This window comes from Sebastes umbrosus, chromosome 14, assembly GCF_015220745.1.
Source record: "Sebastes umbrosus isolate fSebUmb1 chromosome 14, fSebUmb1.pri, whole genome shotgun sequence".
Classification (NCBI taxonomy): Eukaryota; Metazoa; Chordata; class Actinopteri; order Perciformes; family Sebastidae; genus Sebastes; species Sebastes umbrosus.
This window is the reverse complement of record NC_051282.1, coordinates 1,624,013-1,648,146: the sequence shown is the minus strand read 5'-3', so window position 1 is coordinate 1,648,146 and position 24,134 is coordinate 1,624,013. Positions and strand designations below refer to the sequence as shown.

Genomic DNA, 24,134 nt, shown 5'->3' with positions numbered 1-24,134 from the left:
ATGTATTTACAATAGACTTCATGTATATCTCTTGGGTTTAGTATTTGATTCTGTGAAATCGCTAAGTATTCATGTGTTCTCCAATCTCTAACCGTCACTCCCACTCACATGCTGCCATTTTAATACCGCCAGCAGTAATGATGTAACTATTTTATAGACACTTGCTGCACTCTATAACATTAAAATCCCCTGTTGCCCATTATTTAACCACCCTTCTCTCTCTCCCTCTCCCTCATTCTTTCCATCTCTGTCTCTGTCTTTTTCTCTCCTCCATTGTTAACTCTTCCCTTCTCCCCTGTTTGGCCTTTCAGTGCAGCACCATTTGGCCAGTGTGCAGGAGAGGAAGATTAAGCATGAGAGCGATGGAGTGCAGTTTCCTTACCATGGTTAGAACAACATTAAACATTATACTGTGTACATGTACTCTACTTGAGCTCACAGCACCCTCAACTTGTATACATCTGTCTTTTTTTTTCCCCAAGTCTGTTTGCACTTCCTGTGAGCTGTTCTGCGTCTTCCATTCGTCCTTTCTCTTCTTCTCTTGTGTCTTGTGTTCTCTGGCTATGCTGCCGCTGGGTGGGGTTGTTTCTGCCAGATGTCTGCTGTTGTCCACTGTGGGTTTTACCAAAGCCTTTTGGTAGCCCAGTAGCTCCATAACATCCACCGCCTGTCTGCCTCAAAGATGTAAATCTGTGAAAGAAAGACATCCCCGGTGCATTAAACAAACATCTCTGGATCACTTTTATCCTGACATACGCTGTCTGACAATGTATTTTCAATGTGTAATTATGTGCATTATCATATCCCAAAACCACACAAACAGTTTTCCGAGGCGGTGTGAATCTGTCAGCTGAGTGCTGTTGGGTGTTGTAATTTTGTTGTCGAGCCCTGAGAGAGAAAGCGATGAAAGACGGGAAGAGGAGGGTGGTGTGTGTGAATGAGGGTTTGTTGAGTTGCAGCGGTAGCCGGCTGTTTAGACGGCGCTGCTGAGTGGCGTCCCACCTGCCGTAGGCCTGACTCAGCCGTCTCTGAAAAGACGGCGCAGGATAAAAAAAACAACATATGACCCAAACAAACAGGACTAAAGGCACTCAGGTGTGTCATCAGCGCACAAGGCGCCTTCTGTCTCCGAGACATGCTTACTCACTAACATGCACATTTACAAACGGCACACACACACACACACACACACACACACACACACACACACACACACACACACACACACACACACACAACTATATTTCTCTGATTTACATTCACACACACGTAAACACACACTCCCCCAATCTGGAGAGGAGCAGCGTTCCGGTCCAGATGGCGCCTCCATGTGTCTACAGCGAAGGGAGCTACTGGGTTACAGCAGACATCTGTTCTGGTGATGGTGGTGGTGGTGTTGGGAGTGAGAGATGAGGAGGGGCGGAGGACAGGAGGAAGGGAGGACGAGGAGGGAAGTGGGGAGGTTCCTCCGCCTCTGCCTGCTCTGGAGGTGATCCTCTACCTGAATGAAAAGCTCCGAGGCATAGCAGGTGATCATGTAATTCATCATTAAGTCTGCTGTCTCCCGCTCCGCTCTGCTCCGTTCTCTCCTTCTGCCTGCTTGCTCCTGCTGCTCGGGGGTGGGAAACCCCGCTATCAACTTTTCAGTAAGGGTGGGTGGGGAGGGTGGGGGTGATATTGACAGAGAATTCCAGCTAATTATTTGGTGTTATGGGCTAAAAACTGTGGTGTGTGTGTGTGTGTGTGTGTGTGTGTGTGTGTGTGTGTGTGTGTGTGTGTGTGTGTGTGTGTGTGTGTGTGTGTGTGTGTGTGTGTGTGGTGTTGCGAAGGTGTCCTTGCTCTGCCCGAAGCACATTACCTCAGTGTTTATGAGTGCTAATGATGTGTGAGGTAGTTAATGAGGGACACAGCTCTGTTAATGTACATTGTTTCTGCCTTACCTGAATGACGAGTGTGTGAGCTTTCTTTTTGTGTGTGTGTGTGTGTGTGTGTGTGTGTGTGTGTGTGTCTGTGTGTGTGTTTGTTGGTGCACATGCTAGCGGACCAGTTCTGCGACAGTTAGGGGGGCTTGTGTGGTCGCCAGCTTGTTAGCGCGGCAAGACTAGAGGGTCATGGGAGCAATTGGCTGCCAGTCTGCTTGTGCAGTGTGCCGGAAGCAGGACATAGAAATAATGTAGAACAAACAACTGTGTGTGTGTGTGTGTGTGTGTGTGTGTGTGTGTGTGTGTGTGTGCGCATAGACTCACACACACACACACACAGATTAAGGGAGAGATCAGAGTAACTTCTGTTAGCTTTATCAGACAAAGCTTTCATTGGGCATCTGGGCCTCATTTGCCGCTCCTCACTGAGAAGCCACATAGTACCAGATATGTCGGCAAGATACAGACTAATTAGGGGAAATCGCAGAGACTAAAAACAATATGTATAATTTAAGGCTGTTTATGCATAATAAGCTGGTTATAATTGAACTTGTACCGCGGTGGCACGCAGCCATCCCTATACGTACCACAGAGGAGCAGAACAGGCTTCAGTGCAGCGATGCGTTGAATCCACAACGTGTTGGGGTTCAGTTTGTCTGTTTTTAACAGTCTGAATGAGCAAGGAATTCAAATGATTTCACTCTGACTCTCAGCACCTCGTGTAAAATTGTACAGCAGCCATAAATAGTAAAATAGCACTGTATTTAACTCAAAGGCCTTGTTCAGACTGCCAGCCCAAATCCCTTTTTGGGCATTTCCAGATTGTATCCAGATTGATTTTTAGAGTCTGGACAGGAAAAAAAAAAAATTTATGAAATGCGACTTTTGCAAACAGGATCCAAACCACATTTGCAGGTGGTTTGAAATGCAAATTCCAGTTGGATTTCTACAGATACGTCTCAGTCTGGAGGCTTTGGGATTGAAATACTGACTGTTGTTGTGATGAAAAGTTACTAAGAATATTTACTCAAATACTGATGTACAATTTTGTACATTACAATTACTTTTCTTGATTGTTTCTATTTAATGCTACTTTATACTTCAACTCCACGACATTTCAGAGGCAAATATTGTGCTTGTATCGTAGACTGTATATAAGAAGTGGACGTAGTCACCGCGACGTCACCCCATTGGTTTGTGGCCTGCAGTTTTGAAGCCTAGAGTTCGGCATTTTGGCCGTCGCCATCTTGGTTTCTTGGAACCAGAAGTGACACAAGAGGGTGAAACTAAGAACAATGGAACGCTGTATAAGATATTTTTAGGCGACCGAAATGTTACAATTAACTGTGATGAAGTGAAAACACACTGTGAAAGGGTTAAAGTTCTAAGACGAAATTACAGACAACTCCCAGACCGGACAACACTGTGGTAGCGACCTGTCAATCATAAGATTGCCCCGCCCTAAAGCGTCCCCTGCTTTATGGTCTATCTGACTCTAAATGGGACCATAATTTACTAAATGAACATCATGCTGTATTGAAGAAGACTTGAAACTAGTGATTGAGACCATAAACTCATGTTTACAATGTTTACTGAGGTCATAAATCAAGTGAGAAGTAGGCTCATTTTCTCATAGAGATTCTATACAATCGGATCAATCAATTATTTTTGCAACCAGAGGAGTCGCCCCCTGCTGGCTATTAGAAAGAATGCAGGTTTAAGGCACTTCAGCATTGGCTTCACTTTTCAGACCTGGAGGTTGCCCACTGGTTTGCATACTATAAATATGTCCAGCTGACAGCTGTATAGTTACTTTGCAGATTAAAGTTTTATATACAAATAATAATATCGTATATAAATTAGTAACAGCCACAGCATTAAAATGCTGCTTACATGTTAATGCATGAACAATTATAATGCAATAATATATATGATATGATACTGGGAAAGTGGCCATTCCGAATAATGAGTACTTTTACTTAAAGCTACTACTTCTACTTTAATTTTGTGTTGATATTGGCGCAGTCCCTGTGAACAAAAGAGGTAGTGTTTCCGAGCACCAGAGTCCCTTTAGGTGACCTCTCATTTTACTGCAGCAGGGACTTACCTGTGCAGTCCTGGTTCTGATTCTTCCTTCTTTTGTTAGGAAGTTCAACAGCTCATAATACCCTCTCTATTATCTATTTTATATTGCTGTGAAAACACCTCCTTCAATCAACTGGATTTATTGAAGTTTCTCACCAAAAATTACATTTTACAAGATTACATTTGAACACATCATAATAACGTTATAATTTACCTTCGCCCAATACTTGCTGAATTGAGCCTGAACGCATCATAATGTAAATCAGTGGCACCTTCTGTTAACGTTAGCTGTTATCTCCCTAACAGCTAACTTTAACTAGCTCTCATTCTGCCGATATCAGCTCAGATTTGTTGTTCACACCGTAGCATTATCAGGGAAAAAATAGGGTGCGCCCCTGAACGTGTCCATAGTGAGATTACTGCAGCCCAAACACATTTACTATTGTCCCCAGGACACGGTTAGTCTTTATAGTACCGAAGTATCAGTTCTCGTGATATCCCTAGTGTTGTCTCCCAGCGAGGACTGGTGGAGCCGCGAGGTGAAGCTCTGCTTCCGGCCGGAGGAGGAGCCGCCGCTGCCGGGCGCGAAGCTCTCCATCTCCCGCCGGAGCTCCGACTGCAGGTCGAAGGCGGGCTGGTCGCTGACGGAGGCCCCGCTGGAGTCTGAGCTCAAGGTTCTGGTGAACCTGCATGATGTCATGTGATTTTGCGTGGAATCCGACCCGGTGAAACCGATAACAAGCATTAAGAATAACAAAAATAGCCAATCTTCTCGCTGACTGTCTTGTTTGCTTATTAAGGTCATATCAGTAGACATCAGTATTACATTGAGACTGTTTCATAACCAGTTAAATGTTCCTCACAGTAACTTTCAAATGTCAATGTCAAATGTTGAATGCAGGACCTTGATTTAAGTGCTTTTACTTAAACCTGCAATAACTCTTTCCTGCCACTCGGGGGCAGCAGAAACTAGTTGCAGGCACTGACATATTATCACCTTTTAAGTTGTTATGGTTAACATGTTAGCACGCTAACCGTGCTTGAGTAACCATGCCTACTTTACACATCCAGCAGATACCTAGCATAAATACGAATTTGAAACAATGATGATGAGAACTGTGAGAGTCAATCAAAACAGAGAAGTTAGGGGCAGAAAAACAAGTTAAACCAATCTGTAAATGTTTGTAGAGCCCATACACAAGAGGTCATGTGATCCCTTTGATTACAGCAGCTTTAAGTTAAGGATGTGAGTATGCCTTCCGCTAGTAGCTCGTCAAAGTTTTGCATTGCAGCAGCAGGTGCACTCCCCGTGCAATAATTTAGATTGTAATATATTACCAAGCAACAGTCCAAACACACCATCGGAAGTAAATTCTCAGTGCCAGATGGATGGCAAACCTACGCTTCTAATGTTCTGCTGACTGTAGCAAGCGGTTTATTCTTTTTATCTCCTTGAAACTTTTTATGATCCCTTTTTTGTTTTAGAGTGTTCAGCTGTTCTTCTACAGTACTCCGCTTTGTTTCTCTTTTGACTAGGCCATATATCTTGTTATGTTCTTCATTAAAGACACGTGGAATTAGAGCCAAATGTACAGCGTTTGAACAACAATAAAAGCGTCATTGTCTTCTAGTTGGTTTAAAAGCATCTTGTGCCCTTCTGTCTTCACACAGGCTTTTTTTTTGTCTTCATAATTCTAGCCGTAAATAAAATTGATCTCACCCTGCTCATTGTATCCGCTCCTCCCACCTACACGCCGAGTCACATGATGCGCTGAGCTGAACATAAGTGCCGGCGCCCACCTTTTTCTATACTTGTCGGTGCCCACACAACAAGCACAGCTGCGCCCATGCTGCCTATGAGCATTGTGGATAAATAGTGATAAAACATTTCCCAGTGTAGCATTAAAGAAAAAGCTTTTCAGAAATCTGCTCTGTTAGACTTTATATGCTTCGCTCATAAAATCTATTTCCATGTCTCTGTGGGCCATGTTGAAATTACCCACGTCTTTATTTGAGTGTGTTTGTTTTATATGTGTGAATATTGTGTCGTTTAGTACTTTATGGGGCTTTCGCTCGCCGAGGTTGTTTATCACTTTATTTTTTTCGACCAAATCTGGAGCAAACAAAAAGTCAAGTAGAGAAAAGCAATGAGGTCTGTGTCTCCACGCTGATGTACTTTTCTATACTTTTACTTCCTTCATTATTCGCTGTTTTTTATGGATTGTTCTTTCCAGAGTTTTATTTCAGCGTATATTCAACGTTGCGGTTCCCGGCAGAGGTCAAACACACCATTTGGCGCTGCTCCTCAAACCCTGAAAGTCTAAATTGTGCCTTTGGATTACCATACATCAAAATAAATTCCCTCAGTGCCCACCGCACAAGGCCTTGATCACAGAAGAGAGCCTCTTTTATCTGTGGCTCTCACACTTTTGGCCATGTTTCTGGTCCGCTGGTGAGCTCGGCCTATACTTAGCGTGCCCGTTTTTACCAAACCGAGGGATATTTCATGCAGTCCTTTAGCCTCAGTCGACATTTATAGACAGAGGGGGACACTTTAATATGTTTGTCTATGTGTGTCGGCCATGCCGTCACCGCTCCTCTCCTGCTCTTCCATCCTCCTGCCGCTCTCCCATCCAGCGCTCGCTTGGCAGCTCGCCCAGTGCTCGCCACCCAGAACATCTTGCGTGTGTGTGTGTGTGTGTGTGTGTGTGTGTGTGTGTGTGAGTGAGAGTTCAAGCACTTCTTTATGAAATACTGTATTTCTTAAGGCAGTAACATAAAATACCTGAGCGTCAGATATTGCAGAAGGGCACTACATCAGAGGAGCCACTGATGTATGTTTTGGCATGCTCTTCTGCGGCTATATGTAGCCGCGTAGCTCATGCCGGCTTTGGCTTGAAAAGCACAGTCTGCCCCAGATATGAGGATCCCATTCATTCTAATGAGGCATCCTGACAAGTGCTGTGAGTAGGTTAGTTGGCGTGTTTGTTGCCGTCAGTGCTCCTCTGAGATCATCGTGGTTTGGGATTAGTCAGATAGTTTGGAGACATCTTTGAATTAATTGAAGTGGTATGCCCCGTGAGTGAAACCAGTGAGTAGGACTTTGCTGGTTTGTTCACTCCAGTGGTGACCACCATAGTTGGACCGCCATCGCATTTCCCAGCTCTCCTCTCTCTTGACACTGTGCCCCTAGCCTCCCAACCTCCCCGTCCCTGCCCTTCTTTCACCCGTCACCTCCCTTCGCTCTGAACCCCTGCTGCTTCAAAACATGGCCTCTCCCCGGACCCCTCAACCCTCAATCTGACGGACATGGTACAGCCCGCTGCCTGTGCCCAAACATAGAGTATTGGACAGACAGATTATGAGAACCCATCTGTATGTTAAGCCAATCAACAAATCAATGAATGAATCAATCAATCCATTGATTTCAATCATAATTCTCAAAATTAAAAAGTGATAAGCTTTTTTTTTTCTTTTTTTTTTTGAGTAGAGTCGAAGTAAGAAAAAGCAGCCATGTTTGATTAAAACCTCGTCTCTGTTCTGCCATTTTGTTGATCCCCTTTTTGCCAGGACTCTCATCGCCTGGTTCTCTTAAGAAGCCGGGGAAATTCGATTTCAGCGCCCTGTCCTCCCAGACGAGGTCCCCCCGCATGGCGTTCACCCACCACCCACTGCCAATGCTGGCGGGAGTGAGACCAGGTGAGACCAACCCAGCTCCAGATCCCCCCTGATCGCCCCCACCCCCTTCCTCTCCCCCCCCCCACCTCACCATCTCCTCCTACCCACCCACCCCACTTCTGCAGTGCCCCACACCTTACCCCTGGCGCAAAGGTGGGAGCTTTGTCTTTGGGAGATGAGAGGGGCTGGGCAGGTAGCTCTGTAGGCTTGGGCTCACCTGATCTGCCTGTTCTGACCTTCTAGGTCACGCTGGTGACGGAGCTTCTAGGGAGTCTGGGTGTGGTGTGTGACTTTTCTGGGTCTGTCTGGTGGATGGCTGGTGGTCTCTAGATTTCTATGTGGATCACTTTCTTCTTCTCAGAGTGGAAGAACTGGACCGGGGGGGGGGGTTGCTGCTTCCTATTCTGTCTCATCTCTGATGCACAAATGATTGAAGCTGCTTGTAAGGCTTTCGTGCTCTTATTTTGCCATTTGTTCTAAATGACACTTGAATCTAGTGTCATTTACTCGTTGTCTCCTGGCTTATCTTCTCATGTTTTATGACAATTGACATTGTTTTTTACTAAATTTCTGAAACTTAGGTAAAGGTTATTAAAACTAGGGCTGTAAAAGTTAACGCGGTAATAACTCGTTAACGCAAATTTGTTTTAACACAACTAATTTCTTTAACGCATTAACGCAACTTCCGATTTTTAGGTTGTAGCGGGCTCAGTTTTAAAGCTAAAGAGAAGATGTTGGCATCATATGAAACTACAAAACCTGATGAATCCATTGGTACCAACCATGTCATACTAGCTTGTCACAAAGGAGGTTAAATAACGCTCCAAACTCGCTACATTTTGCCGAGAAAAAACTTGTCCATTTTCAAAGGGGTCCCTTGACCTTTTTTAATTAACTATGGACAGTCATGCAATTAATCATGATTAAATATTTTCATCGATTGACGGCCCTAATTAAAACCTAATAAGGGAATAAAATACTAAATAAATAAATAGGCTTATATAATAGACATTTTTTTTAAGTATCTCGAATGCAACAAAACCAACTTCAAATGCAACATTTATAATCAAAAAGAAGTAGTTCAGATTTATTTTGTTTGTTTCATCAGATTGTAAATATTTTACATTTGCAGATAAAAGATGAATAAGTGATGACTGAACAGCGTTGCTAAGTTTTGAATTCTGATGAGATTTCTTGGTGGAAAAGTGGTGTTAATTGTACCACTTTAATGCTCCACACCTACAATTAAAGGGGCACCAGTTTTACACACGAAGTTCAGTTTAATGGGAAAACAGCTTTCTTAATGTCTTCTGTGGCTCTGAAGAGAGTTTTCCAGAGTGAACAGAATATCCCTGATGATGTCATAGTGATGTCACCGGGGTTATATTTGAGATTGAGATTTAACATTTTGAACATTGAGCCTGCGTTACAAACGGGAACTGTGGGGGTTTGAAAAGGTTGGCATTAACGAGGCAAGGGGAGGATTATTGAAAGATACCGTTGAATGCATTATGGGAAATATAGGATCCAGCTTTTTTTGGAGCCTGACTCATAACTAGAGACCAAAACTCAACATATCTCGGCTTCTCCTGCTTTGGTTTGGATCATTTCTTTAATCGTGAATCCCCCATCTTTATGGAAGTACAATACCAAATCATTGGGACCTTAAATCTTAAGGCTGAATTACCAACCAGCTAAAGTAGAGGAACCGCCTGGGACTCCAGATCTCCAGGTTCACTGTCTGTGTGGCAATTGGTTTGTGGTAGGAATGTGCATTCCAAGCAAAAATACTATTGCACGTTGACACAACGTCGGGGTGCGCTCGCGGCGGTGCGTGGGGTCTGCCCGGGGAGGGTGGTCCAGTGCCAACAGGCCTGGCACGCCATTCGGAACCTTAAACCATGATTGCGGCGCGGCGGCCTCAATCTGGTCGCCCGCCGTGCGCCTCCGGGTACCCAACTCTCCTACCTCCTTCGGAGGAAACACAGGGCTTTGTGGAAGCGGCACACACACACACACACACACACACACACAAACCCCTGCGCTGACAGAAAAGGGTCGAACTGAACTTGCAACACAATTTTTACCGGTAGTAACGTTACTACCAGGCAGCGCCTGCAATGGTTAATACAAGGGAAATATATATTTTTTAAGATGGGACAACTAGTCGCATGACTATTCGATTTTTTTATAAATAACGACAAATAATAATCTAAAATCATAAGTCATCCCTAGTTTGTGGTAATTTCATGAATTGCAATTTTGCTTGGGAGTATGTAAGTATGCACCACTAACGCCCAATATCAACTGAGGTCATCTGGGCCTTAGAGTGGGTCTTGAGGCCCCATATTTTATAGGGTCTCTGTGTCAAAATGTTGTTTTAAGGTGATACTGATACCATACCACGGTGTTTAGAACAGCTGGCTCTACTGTACTCATCAAACAGAGAGTTAGAGGAGCGCGGCCCAGCAGAGCAGACTGATCCGACCGTGGCTCTTTCCATTTCACTGTTCCCTATCTTATTTCCTATCTTTTTTACTGCTTCTTTCCAAAATCTTTTTGACTTGCTTTTCTTCACAGTGTGTGAACAAATTGATCTCTATGTGGGTGAGCACATGTTTTTATTCATACTGGCAAGGGGCAGAACCAGTGTGAACCAGCTGATCCTCCACCAGGCTGAAACAAGCAGCTCGTGATAACATCAGATATCAAGCAGAGCCAGGGGCTCCGATAATAAATCATCATTCTTCATTTTATCACCACGGCACAGATCGAAAAAGAGACTTCCTCCTCTTTTTGGAAAGTGCACGTCTGTGAATTCACCCAGTGAGGGAGCTCACTGGAGATAATTACCCATGTGATTTAGTTCTGTAGCTAGGCTACATCAAAGGCTTTTTGAGCCGGCGAGCAGATGTGCAGCAGTGAGGTTGACCGCCGTGTCATTAAACCATCCTTCGTGGTTGTTGACAGACCCTACGCCTCTTGAGGTGTAGCTACAGCAAATGCAATCTCCACACACACTCATACGCTGACATGCACACACATACACAATAACCCCATCCTTGTTTATGGCCAGCAGTTGTGATTTATACAGTTGTGATTCTTTTTACACAAACTGGAGCTGTTCCTGCTCTGGCGTGACCACATCATCAGCGTTGTTGTTTTTCTGTGTGGAAGACCAGATCCAAAAGGATTTAGGGGTTGGTGAGGTCGAGTTGAGGAGTGTGCTAGGGCTAGCCCCTCACAGTGGTGGTGGTGGTGGTGGTGAGTCATTAAAAGGAAAAGATGGATAAGCAATTCAAGTATTTAGGTAAATGTAATGGATAAACAGTTGAAATAGCTAAAAATAAGAGATAAATGGTGTGTGTTGGTGTGGTGAAAGTTAAAGTAATTGATAAGCAGTTGGAATAGTTAGTTAGCTAAAAGTAATGACTAAATGGTTGAAATACACTGCTCAAAAAAAATGAAGGGAACACTTAAATCACACATCAGATCTTAATGAACAAATTATTCAAGTGTAAAATCTTTACTGATGTACATTGTGTAATTTGTTGAGAACAAAATTACGTAACAACGGTCAATGGAAACCAAATCATCAACCTGTTGAGGTCTGGATTCAAAATCACACCCAAAATCAAAGTAAACAATTGATATCACAGGCTGATCCAACTCGCGTGAATTTCATCACAGCAACTCATAATGTGACTCAGTAGTGCGTACGCCCCCCCCCCCCCCCCCCCCCCCCCCCCCCGCGTGCCTTTACATGCACCCCAGACAACGTCTGGGCATGCTCCTGATGAGTCGGCGGATGGTGTCCTGGGGGATCTCCTCCCAGACCTCGATCACGGCATCAGAGAGCTCCTGGACAGTCTGTGGCGGTACTTGGCGGCGTTGGATGCACCGATACATAACGTCCCATAGGTGCTCAATTGGATTTAGGTCAGGGGAACGTGAGGGCCAGTCAATGGCATCAATGCCTTGGTCATCCAGGAACCTCCTACACACTCTGGCCACATGAGGCCGGGTGTTGTCCTGCACCAGGAGGAACCAGGGCCCACTGCACCAGGAGGAACCAGGGCCCACTGCACCGGTAGGAACCCAGGACCCACTGCACCAGGAGGAACCCAGGGCCTACTGCACCAGGAGGAACCAGGGCCCACAGCACAAGGAGGAACCCAGGGCCTACTGCACCAGGAGGAACCCAGGGCCCACTGCACCAGGAGGAACACAGGGCCTACTGCACCAGGAGGAACCAGGGCCCACTGCACCAGGAGGAACCCAGGGCCTACTGCACCAGGAGGAACCCAGGGCCCACTGCACCAGGAGGAACCCAGAAGCGCCAATGGCAGCACAGGTCCCACTGGAGGACGTCGGGCCCTCATGCCACCCTCATGGAGTCTGTTTCTGACAGTTTGGTCAGAAACATGCTTACCAGTAGCCTGCTGGAGATCATTTTATGGGCTCTGGCAGTGCTCCTCCTGTTCCTCCTCACACAAAGGAGCAGATAGCGGTCTTGCTGCTGGGTTCGATGCCCTTCTACGGCCCCGTCCGGCCCTCCACGTGTAACGGCCGTTCTCCTGGTATCTCCTCCGTGCTCTTGAGACTGTGCTGGGAGACACAGCAAACCTTCTTGCGACTGCACGTCACGTATGGATGTGCCATCCTGTAGGAGCTGGACTACCTGTGCAACCTGATTGGGCTGCAGGTACCGCCTCATGCTACAAGTAGTGACAAGGACACTAGCAGAACACAGAACTAGAGAAGAACCAGTCAAGAAGGATGAGGAGAGAGCAGCTGTCTGTGGCCACCACATGCAGAACCATTCCCTGTCTGGGGGTTGTCTTGCTGTTGCCTCTCCATTCACCTGTTGTCACTTTCATTTGCACCAAAGCAGCTGAAAATGATTCACAATCACTTGAGCTTCCTAAATGGACAGATTGATATCCCTGAAGTTTAACTGATAATATTTAACTAATTTAACTAATTAAGTGTTCCCTTAATTTTTTTGAGCAGTGTAGTTAGCTAAAAGTAATGATTAAATGGTTTAAATAGTTAGCTAAAAGTAATGACTAAATGGTTGATATAGTTAGCTAAAAGTAATGACTAAATGGTTTAAATAGTCAGCTAAAAGTAATGACTAAATGGTTGAGATAGTTAGCTAAAAGTAATGACTAAATGGTTGATATAGTTAGCTAAAAGTAATGACTAAATGGTTTAAATAGTTAGCTAAAAGTAATGACTAAATGATTGAAACATTCAGCTCCTGCCAGAAAGTAGTATGGATGCAAACTTGACCAAATAGACTTAAACATTGAGAGTTCAAGTGTACAAAAAAAACTATTGCCGCCTTAATCAGTACTCTTAAATAACATCCAGTTATAAATCAGTTTGAATGAACACATTTGGAATATGGTTGGTGGTGTTGATGAAGGGGTACTGGAGTTCATCTGGCAGGGCTGTGGGGGTACATCAGACTAGAAAAGGGGTTGGGAATCACTGCACTAGATGGAGAGGAGAGTAGGAAGGGGGTGTAGGGGATTCCCTCTGATCCTGTCGCCCCCCCGATCCCATCCCCGACCCACCCCCATGCCCCCAGAGAGTTTGGCCTTCGCCCAGTCTCTAATGGGATTTGTAGGGGACTAATAGAAGCAGGGAGACGGCTCCATTGGGGAGCAGGCAGCCTGGCATGGGAGCAAGGTGTTGCTGGGCTCAGAGGCATATAGACCTCTGTCTGGGGGGTAATGCAGCGGGGTTAGCACTCTCATGAAGTACACTCACACACACAATGTATGCAAGATGCAAGAACCAAAGAGTGTTGGCAGTCCAACACGGGCAGCTGGGGGGCCTGGATTGGATGGGGTGGGTGTCAGACTGGCACAGCAAAGAGGAGAACAGGCTTCTAATACAAATCAAGGAGATTTAGTAATGGATATAGGTCTGACAGAGAGGGCTTTGTGTTTGGTCGTAGGGCTCAACCAACTGCTCCCCTCTCACACCTCACACATATATTCAGCTCTGTTTGGTTCCTCTATTTTCCTCTCTTGGAAAGCAAAAAAAGGGAATGCTTTTTTATAAGCGTATTAGCCACCTAATGCTAATATATTTGCATCCCCACACCTGCCGTACACACACACACACATACATCTATAGATACGAGGCTCCAAAGCATATTAACAGAAATCATCAACTTAGACAGACAGTGTGAACGTACAGATTAGTTCTGTCACAGAAACAAGATGTGTCAGATGAAAAAACAGCTTTACCGTCTGGATGCCAAATTGTGGCAGCGCCAATGAATCACACCCTCAAAACAGCACCTGTGTGCAGGCATTAAGACCGGCTAATTTAAGACGGTACTCAATGATCTCTTTGTGCTTCTTCTGCTGATCGCATCTATTGGATTTGTGCACATTCAGGTGTGTGCAGTGTACGAGTCTGAATGATGTCGTATGTAGTCTCTGTGATTGTGCACATAATGAATGCAATCTGTGTGTGTACATCTCCTCCATAAAGCTGTATAGATTTATTGGAGTGATCATAAAAACATTATGAGCAATGCCTAAATAGCTATTAACTTGAAATCAGCTTTTCTTGGAAAAACAACAATCTTTTCATGTACGGCATTTTAAGACCAGATTTATACGTTCCAGTTGTGATGTGATATTGTTGCTATCATCCGTTAATCACTCAACACATCTCCTCCATCTGTAAGAATGTGTAGGAATTCACTGGTTCATGTCTTCCTCTCGCTCTCTTGTCTCTTTCTCCACTTGTGTTCCTCTAATAGAAATGTCTCTGTTGGCAGGGAGTCCCCGTGCTTCAGCCTCGGCCTTGCACTTCCCGTCTCCCTCCATCATCCAGCAGTCTAGCCCCTACTTCACCCACCCAACCATCCGCTACCACCACCACCCTGGACAGGACCCCCTGAAGGAATTTGTGCAGTTTGTCTGTGCCGATGGCTCGGGGCAGGCCTCCGGACAGGTAAGGATTACCGCCAGAGAGGAGAAACACTATTACTCTAAAAATGTGCCATTTATGCAGAAAGTGTAGATGTGCCACACCTCGCACCAAGCTTGCACTAGTATTGCAGGATTTTTCTTGTAGTAATAGTGTCTGAAGTGTTAGCAATTATAAACATTTCTAACAAACCATTGAAAGTAGAAAAATAAAGAAGTACATTAGAGGAAAATGTTAGTATGGAAGCCAAAAAAGGACACATTCATATTTTTTTTTCATAAGCAACTCTATACCTAATTGTGAAATGTACTGAATACTTGGTGTCGAAATTTAAATACCACTGAATTTATAGCAGTGAAATACTTAACTTTGAAAACCATCTGTTTGACTTTATGTGGTTTGATTTTCCCTCTTTCAATAATTTTTTTTTTACAAATTTCAGACTTTTTTTCTTGTTTACAAATTCAGAAAATTCCAGTGCCTGTTTCCACTCATCTGAAGTTTTTTTTTTCTTGGATCATGTACGTAACGTAACCTGATCAAACAGATAGGTCAGATCAATTCCTTCAGGCTTGATCGATCCTCTGTGGCTGTGATTTCAGGTTTATATTTTCGTGTAGAATTTTGGTGTGTGAATGTAACGACTTATTTAAAGCAAACAGATTTTTTGACATGACTTGAATTTTTAGATCAGAGTTTGACTGAACCGAATTCGAGCAACTTCAATAAAGTTTTTTGAATATTGGACGCTTATATTTTTTTCTGAATTTGAAAACCTTAGAAAAAAACTTCTCAAATTTTTTAAATTGTACAACTTGAACCATCTGAAAATGTTATAGAGGGGAACTTAAACCACAAAAACTCACAGATGGATTCCCAAGTAAAATATTTCAATGCTTTTGGTACTTAAATTTCAAAATTAGGTATTCAGTTGCTTCTAAAATTCAAATAATTATGGCATGTTTTTATTTCCGTATATGTGCCTATTTTAGAAAAGTCAGCAGGAATGCTTGCTCACTCTAAAAATCTAAAATTGTATTGAGCATCTGTTTGCATTGCTTTACAATGTAATATTGTAAAGTAAGTAAGTACAATGTTTCAGTGCTATTGGTACTTAAATTAAAAAAAATAGATATTCAGTTGCTCTAAAATTCAAATCATTATTATTATGGCCTGTTTTTGCTTCCGTATATATGCTTATCAGCAGCAACTCTGGCTCACTCTAAAATGTTAAATTGTATTGAGCATGTGTTTGCATTGCTTTACAATGCAATCTGATTATAATGATATGAATGTCATTACTTTTAAGTGCTCACAGTGCATGCTAAAAGCTTATTATATGGTGCCGTATGTCTACTTACAATATAGAGAAATGCACAGAAATACACCCCACAGCAACACAAGTGAACACACTACATATTTGTTTCTTCAGTTGGTCTACAAATCTTTGTATTGTCTTGTCAATGTCATTTTGCCGTTTCAGACCCCGACGTTCCCCCTCCTTCCCCTTTTTTATATTGATTTATTTTGCTCCACCCAACCCCTCAGAAGTTAAACCATCAGCCTGAGAGTGAATCAGTCACGGCACACTTCAGTCCAGCATACCCGTCCTGTGTTGTGTCATCGTGTTTCTGTTTTCATCTCTAGCCTTTTACGATTTTAGTTGGAGTTTGGTTGTTTGGTGCTGGTATCGTTGGTGGTTGTTGTGCTTGTGTAGACGAGTATTCTCCCATGGTTTTGATTTCTTGCCATCTTCTGGACGAACCCAGTTGCTCACTCCCCTCCTCCACACCTCCTCCACCCACCACGGACCACCCCTGTGGAACCTCTCACCTCAAGCCCCAGTTCCCACTCCTCTCAAACCCTGTGGTGATTATTATTTCTCACACCTCCATAAAAGATGCCGTCCACATACATCATTCCTTTGGTTGTTGTTTCCTACCACCTCCTCCTCCCTCCTTCCACCATCGCCTCCACCCCCCCCCCCCCCCCCCCCTCCCCTTCGTCATGGATATTTTTTTGGACCTCCCGAGCGGCGTCCACTTTTCATTCCGTGTCTGCGGATTGTCGCATGTCGCCCTCCTGACCCTGTTTGTGTTGTCTGCAGCCAAACGGGAGCGGCCAGAGCAAAATGCCAGGCTCCTTCTTGCTGCCTCCACCTCCCCCAGTGGCCCGCCCAGTGCCCCTCCCTATGCCCGACTCTAAACCCAACAGCACGCCCCCTGACGGCGGACTCTCCTCGCCCGCATCTCCGTGTAAGTGACCCCGCAGAGACCGTTCTCAAAAACTGAACCAACAACAAAACAAATCTGAAAACCCCAACCCTCTCCAGTGAAAAAGACCCCCTGCCATTGTTCTTCCTCCAACTTCGTGCCATCATTGTTCCTGTGTATCCAACATCTCACCTCCTTTAACCCTCGGGAAGGCTGTGGACAGAATATACTGTGGAGCTCAGAGTAGATGAAGGCCACCAGAGGTCTGGTTAGACATGTCTTTCATAACGGACTCCTGTGGTGCTCATCAGGGTTCTGTATTAGGCCCCATCAGTTTGAGCGGCTCTACGTGTTGAGCCCATTCTGCGGTGTCTGGTGTGGAAGCTGCATCACCAACCCAATTCTTCTCCTTCTAAATCCTCCTTTCTTCCCCTGACGGACTCATTAGCAAAAAAAACACTTGAGAAGTTCATTAATTGATTCTTACTTGTGAAGAGCACAAATTTAGGGCAGTTAATTTATATGGACTCCAAAACATTCCAGTAGAAATTGGGACATTGGTGGAAAAAAAATGTAGTCCTGCTTGTTTTTGGTTGAGCTGATTTTAGCTTCTTGGTGGGATTTCTGTTTTGTGTGGTGATTGTTAAGCAGAATAGGGTGTCAGTCCTACCGTGAGGCTTCTCACAATACATTTGTCTTCCTCACCTGTGATAGGAGGGGCACTGGATGGAGCACTTTCTTTTTTTTTTTTTTTTAGCTTTCCTTCAAATTTAGTGTTTGCGTTTTACCCCCCAGTCAGCGTCTCAAAGTCTTTTATGTCTTATGTATGTTATTCCAATTCTTAGAAACACATGGATGTATACTCAATATGTCCATACACATCAAATTATCTTTCTCTCTGTCTCCTTGTCCTTCCTCCCTTTCCTCCACACAAACACAAGTCTGCACACTGCATCCTGAATCCCCTCAGTGAGATTCAGATGCTGGAGTCCGTAGGGTACCTCAAACTGCCCTAAATTTGTCAGAGGCTTTGATGCCAGTGGGTTTTAAATGTCCCCGACTGATCCTCAGTGTCAGGATTGTGGTGTGCTCAATCGCTTCCAACTGAGTTTATCAACAGAGTTTAATCACTTGGGGAGATCTAAGTTTGCATACCAGATTCTGGCAGACTTCTCTGTGGAGTTTTGATGACCTCGATGAAATACAGCAGTACTTTCTGTAGTGCTGAATTGATTTATCTGAATTTTTGTTATTTAACAAGTAGGTTTACTGTATGTTATTACATGTTAAGGGGATAGGCTTGACAAAAGTTACCACTCATAACTTTATGATAAATATGAAGGTACCGCCATCAGCCGGTTAGCTTAGCTTAGAATAAAGACTGGAAGCTAGGGGAAACAGTTAGCCTGGCTCTGTTTAAAGGTTACAACATCCACCTACCAGCTCACTAATTAACATGTTACATGTTTGTTTCATTTGTACAAAAACCTAAATGTATAAACACGGCACATTGTGGTTTTATAGGGGGGTTATAGGGATGTCACAAGAACTGATGCTTCTGTACCAAGTCAACGCCAAATTTCTGAAAACACGATGGTACTCGTTTTTCTACAGTACCACAGTTACTGTAGATACCTCGAGACTAACGGCGTCCCAGCATCCCGGGGATGATAGAAAATGTATTTGGGATGCAGTAAACTCACTATCAATGCATCTAGGGGACACACCCTATTTTTTCGAGGTTCGACGAATGCTAGCTAACGTTAGCGGTTAACTCCGTGCAGCACAGTCCTGCATGGCGCTAACAGTTAACATTAACTAGCTCTCCCTGACTTCGACACGGGAGATGCCATTGATTTCCATTACGATGCGTTCAGGCTCTATTCAGTAAAGAAGAGTATTGGGCGAAGTTGAATTCTAACTTCATCATGATGTGTTCAAATGTAATCCTGTAAAATGAAGTTTTTGGCGAGTAGATTTACTGTATGCTATTATATATTAAGTTAATAGTATGACATTTTTCCCGGCGAGAGTTACCACTCTCGTAACTAGGGATGTCACAAGAACCAATACTTCGGTACCAAGTCGATGCCAAAATTCTGAAAACGTGACGGTAATCATTTTTCTACAGTACCGTAGGTACTGTCAGAATAACGGCGTCCCAGGGACGATTGTAAATGTGTTATGGACGCAGTAAACTCACCATCAAGGATCAAGGAAGTTTTTATTGTCATTCCAGAACATGTTTGTAAATGAAAGGAAACGAAATATAGTACTCAGGTCCCGCAATAAGAAAACACTAATATACAATAATATTTCAAAAGCAATACAAATCAACTATGACCAATAAAAAACACATAATAAATAGTAAAAAATACTAAAAGTGAGTAACATTTAGCCAAATGGCCTCAATTGCACTTGCCCGATGCACAATAAGCAGCATTGTACCTTAAGTGGCTGCATAATAACAACAGTACAGCACTAGCAGAGTGATGCAGAGTTCAACAGTCTCACAGCTTCTGGAAAGAAACTGGTCTTTAACCTGGTGGTTCTGGCCCTGATGCTGCGCAACCTCCTACCTGAGGGGAGAGGGGCAAACAGTCCAGGGTGCAGGGTGGGTGGAGTCCTTCATGATGCAGGAAGCCTTATTCCTGCACCTGCTGGTGTAGATGTCTCCTATAGTGGGTAGGCTACTGTCTGTGCAGAGTTAACCAGCTGCAGGAGCACAACAGATATTGGTTGACGGGAGTCCCCAGTTCACCGTCCGGGAGCGTTAACTTAGCAGCTACGATGCTGCGTGTAGTGTCGCGGACATGCAGCCACTTTCCCAGTAAAAGTCTCCACCGCACATTTAGTTTAGTTCAGCAGGTTGTCAGCTGTGTGTCTGCCCGGAGTAACTTTAGCGAGTTGCCAACAAACAGTGTGTGTATTTGTGCTACGTTAGCAGCTCTAGCATTGCCGGAGGCTTCGTGCTCGCCGCCGCACACGTAGTCTGAGTAACTTTAGCGAGTTTCCAACAGACCGTGTGTGTGTGTTGGTGGTGAGTGTGAGGTTGTTGGTGGCGTTCTAGCTGTGAACGTAGGTGTAGCAGTGTGTGCACAGTTTATTTGTCGGTGAATAAATGCTACGAAACTACAACTCCTCCGCTCAAGTGAGCCAGAGACCGGAGCCGACTTCCTGTATCCTGCAACTCCGGCTCTGCCTCTTAAGGTGGACTGTTAAGGTGGACCAGCTTTTCTCCTTAAAGAGACGAGCCGCTCCTCTGAGCCGCTCAGCTTTTGAGTTCATTATTAACATTTCTTTTAACCGTCTTAACCGATAGCGTTAATCGGTTAAAATGCTTAATGTTGGTTAACGGTTAAACGGTTAATTACGGACATCCCTAGTTCAAATGTAATCTTGTGAAATGTATTTTTAGGCGAGAAACTTGAATAAATCCAGTTGTTTGAATGAGATGTTCAATAGATAATACAGAGGGAATTATGAGCTGTTTAACTTCCTAACAAACACCAGAATGCAAACGGTAATAAGGGAGTGGATGTTGAAGTACATGGGATTTATTGTTTTACTTTTGTTTTTTTATTGTGGTATCAAACTGGTAATGGTAATCAACTACTAAATATGTGGTATAGTACATATATACAGTACATATATAAGTACCGCCAGCAGCCGTTTACGTTATCTTAGCATAAAGACTGGATGCAGGGGGAAACGGCTAGCCTGGCTCTGTTTAAAGGTAACAACATCCTACCAGCTAATTAACACATTATATCTTGTTGCTAATACCTAAATGTGTAAAAATGGCACATTACGGTTTATGGGGGTTATGTGTCAGACTATTTCTTGGCCAGGCTGGTCACTTCCTTGAGTCTTGTTTTTGTACGGATTAAACAAACATGACATAAGATATGAATTAGTGAGCTTTAGAGGTGCTATGAGGCAGATTCTGTTAGCTGAGGCTAGCCTGTCTCTGTGCTAAGCTAACAGGCTACTAGCAGTGGCTTCACGTTTGCCGTACAGACTTTAGAGTGGTACCAATCTCCTCATCTAACTTTTGGTAAGAACATGAATAAGCATATTTCCCGGATAGTGCTTCAGGTTGCCAGCTGTCTTTGAGCATGCGCTGATGTCTTTGTTTGTTCCTCTTCTGTTTCTCTAGCATACTCCACGCCAGGCGCCACAGCTCCCAACAGGTTTGTCGGCATCGGATCACGGGACAACAACTTTCTGAACATCCCGCAGCAGACGCAGGTAGGAGTCTGGTATTCACACTGACAGTTTGTCTTGGTGTGTAAAAGTGAGGAGGAAGCTCGTCTGTTTCGACAGTGATTACTGGTCAAACTCCGGAAACGTATTAACCGTGTGGATGTTCGCCAAAATACTTCTTATTCCCTCACTCCCTGAAATCTGCTGCTGGGTTTCCTCCACCGCTCCTCTCACACCGTCCCACAGAGCACCGTCAGTGTGTGCATTCGTACATCTGTATTTTACTGTACGTGTGTGGTTTACCATATGTGCTCCACTGTTTATTTGGCACATATGGAGCCTACCCTTCAAGCAGCAGGCCGTCTCCCTCGCTGCCTTTTTCACTCCCTCTCCTCTCCTCGCCTCCACTTTCTCTCTCTTTTCAGCTTCCTTCTACTCCACTCTCCACCCTCCGTCTTATTCTCTGTCTCTGCCTTGTACTTTCACCTTCTCCGTTCCTCTCCTTCACCGCTCTGCGCCTCGTTCATATGCCTCCTCCATTACCACCAGCACTTTTCTCATTAGCGTCCAACCACACCCACCTGGAGCCGGCTCAGCTCCGCTCCGAGTCTGAACACATGGAAACCATCTGAAACTGCTCTGCTGATCCCCTCCCTTGTTTCTCTGCCCTCCGTTCTCTCTTACTTTTCCTCCCTTTCCATTTCCCCCCATTCCTCACCCCGTTATTCCTCTCTTTCTCTCTCTCTCTCTCTCTCTCTCTCTCTCTCACTCCAATCTTTATCTTCTTTTGCTCCACCACTTTTCACTCTCAGTTTTTCTTCCCTTTCTCCATTCTGGTGCCGTCTTTGTTACTCCTGTGCCTTAACTCTGAATAGATTCTTTTTCTGCATCCTGGTATGTCATACACTAGGGGTTCTTACATATTTTTTACAGGGGAGAACATTTTCCAAGGACCCCCTTATAGTCATAACACAGATTAAGCATATGTTTACTACCATTTGTACTCAGACCTGTTTGATAGTGATAAACAGAAACACATTTTGAATCCTGTTCAGATAAAATGAGATAATCCTTTATTAGTCCCACAGTGGGGATATTTGCTATGTTACTGAATGTTAATACCACTTATATACTTTAAACAGAGGGTGGTTTTATTCAAAGTGCATTTGGACTCAACTTGACAGCATTTCTAACCTACATGTCAAGTAACACAATGAACTTGTTTTATTGGAGAGAATGGTCTCCCTGTAGATATGCACTTTTTAATGATACAGCAACATTTTATAATTTGTAGCGAATTATTTTTGCGGACCCCCCGACATAGTGCCACGGACCCCTTGGGGTCCCTGGACGCCGCATTGAGAACCACAACTTAATACACGATGTGGCCAAAAGTAGGAGGACACCCGACATCCACGTGTGATTGCTGAACATCTCGTTCCAAATTCACGGGCACGGCCGTGGGCAACATGCTGCCGTAGCAGCCTCCGCTCTTCTGGTTTCAGGCTTTCCAACAGATGTCTGAACCCGGCAGCGGGGGTTTGCTCCCATTCAGCCCCGAGGGCATTACGGTGGGGAGGTCAGGCGCTAATTTTGGACGATAGGGCCTGACTCTAGGGCTCCCAACTAACTTTTTTCACCCGGAACCAACCCAAAATACAACCTAAGCCGCCCCCAAATTGTATGTGGACCGTCCTGAATTTAAGGACTATTCAGTTGTTCTACATTAACATTAGTTAATCATCAAGTGACTTATAACATAAATAAAACATTTTATTTTTGTTCATGAATTTATAATTTATCCAAAACTTTTTATTTATTTTAAAAAGTCATTTTATTGTTTTTTAATTTATAATTTGCATGTTTGTTTTCATTTTGATGTTAACAATGCAGCTAAGTTAAATACAAATATCTTTTATGTGTAAAAGTAGCATTTGGTCAAAAAACAAGATTTTGCATAGGGACTCCAAAAAGCAAGAACTGGCCCTGCTAGAGATGCGTCTCAAAGTTGGAAGAGCTGCATGACAAGATGCTCCTGTCATGATGGAGATCTCACTGAAGCCTTGTACCCATGTAGGGGATGAAGAGAGGAGGAAGTCAGTAAATAAGTGGTTAGCATGATTTGAGCTGTCGCAGAGACTCCTCATAGTTAACGTAACGTTCTCATCAGCTCACTCACTGGAAATTCAAACGTCGGCTGCTGACTCGTTAGCGAGCGTTGACTTTAACATTACCATTAATAACAAACAGTCTAATGTTTGCTAATTGGAAATGTTAACATTAATAGCTACAAGCAAGCTTAACGTTACCTCATTGGCTTGGGTTGACGGATCGGACACTGACAGTGTGTGTGTGTTTATGTTGTCAAGGAGGTTTAATAATAACTGTGCGCTACACAAAACGTCATTTTCACTGCCATTCATTCTATTATAACATTTATTTTTGTTTCAACACTCGTTCCAAAATTAATTTTCATCCTCCCCGATCTTTTTTTTCGGGACGTCCTTAAGCTGGAACCCTGCATGACTCGCTGTCACAGTTCTATGTCAAAACAGGACGTTCCCCAAACCGTTGCCACAATGTTGGAAGCCCACTATTGACTAAAATATCATTCACATGAAAAATAGCCCTACATTTACACATACGTTTGGCCATGTACTCTGTCTTTATACGCTGTTCTTAATCAGCTCATTGATGCTCAGCACCGAGTGGTACATAATGTCTGAAGTATGGCTCTGCTTTCGGAGGCAGAACCCAAACACAGTGCATTAATAGTTTGCATGTGGCTCTCAGAAAACGACACACAAAGATTGATGATCCACTAAAAGAGATGATAGATCACAAGACAAAGAGCATGTCAGGCTCAGAGGTGTGTATGTGGTGACTGGAGGACGGGCTGGAGAGCCTCTGGCTGACATCAGTGGGCTCCGTGTGCCCTCTAGTGGCAGATGGGAGTCGCTGCGAGCAGGGGAGAGGGGGAAACAAGATACCGACGGGGGAGAGGAGATGGGGGGTGAACGGGGCGACAGAGTTTCGGCCCTTACAGAAGTCACGTCCTGGCCGTCTCGTTACC

The 24,134-nt window shown here is 44.1% G+C and overlaps 1 protein-coding gene across 24 annotated transcripts in view; it reads left to right on the top strand.

The window, feature by feature from the left end:
- nfixb (nuclear factor I/Xb) overlaps window positions 1-24,134 on the top strand; it is a 202,025-nt gene that overhangs the window by 169,604 nt on the left and 8,287 nt on the right. For 9 of the 24 annotated variants that reach the window (XM_037791223.1, XM_037791213.1, XM_037791211.1 and 6 more), the window contains 5 exons: window positions 312-386; window positions 7,578-7,706; window positions 14,473-14,666; window positions 16,750-16,897; window positions 21,015-21,106. In XM_037791223.1, the coding sequence (XP_037647151.1) occupies window positions 312-386; window positions 7,578-7,706; window positions 14,473-14,666; window positions 16,750-16,897; window positions 21,015-21,106 (638 nt within the window). The remainder of the gene's footprint in view (window positions 1-311; window positions 387-7,577; window positions 7,707-14,472; window positions 14,667-16,749; window positions 16,898-21,014; window positions 21,107-24,134) is intronic. The other 15 variants (XM_037791216.1, XM_037791210.1, XM_037791234.1 and 12 more) reach the window with 12 other exon arrangements.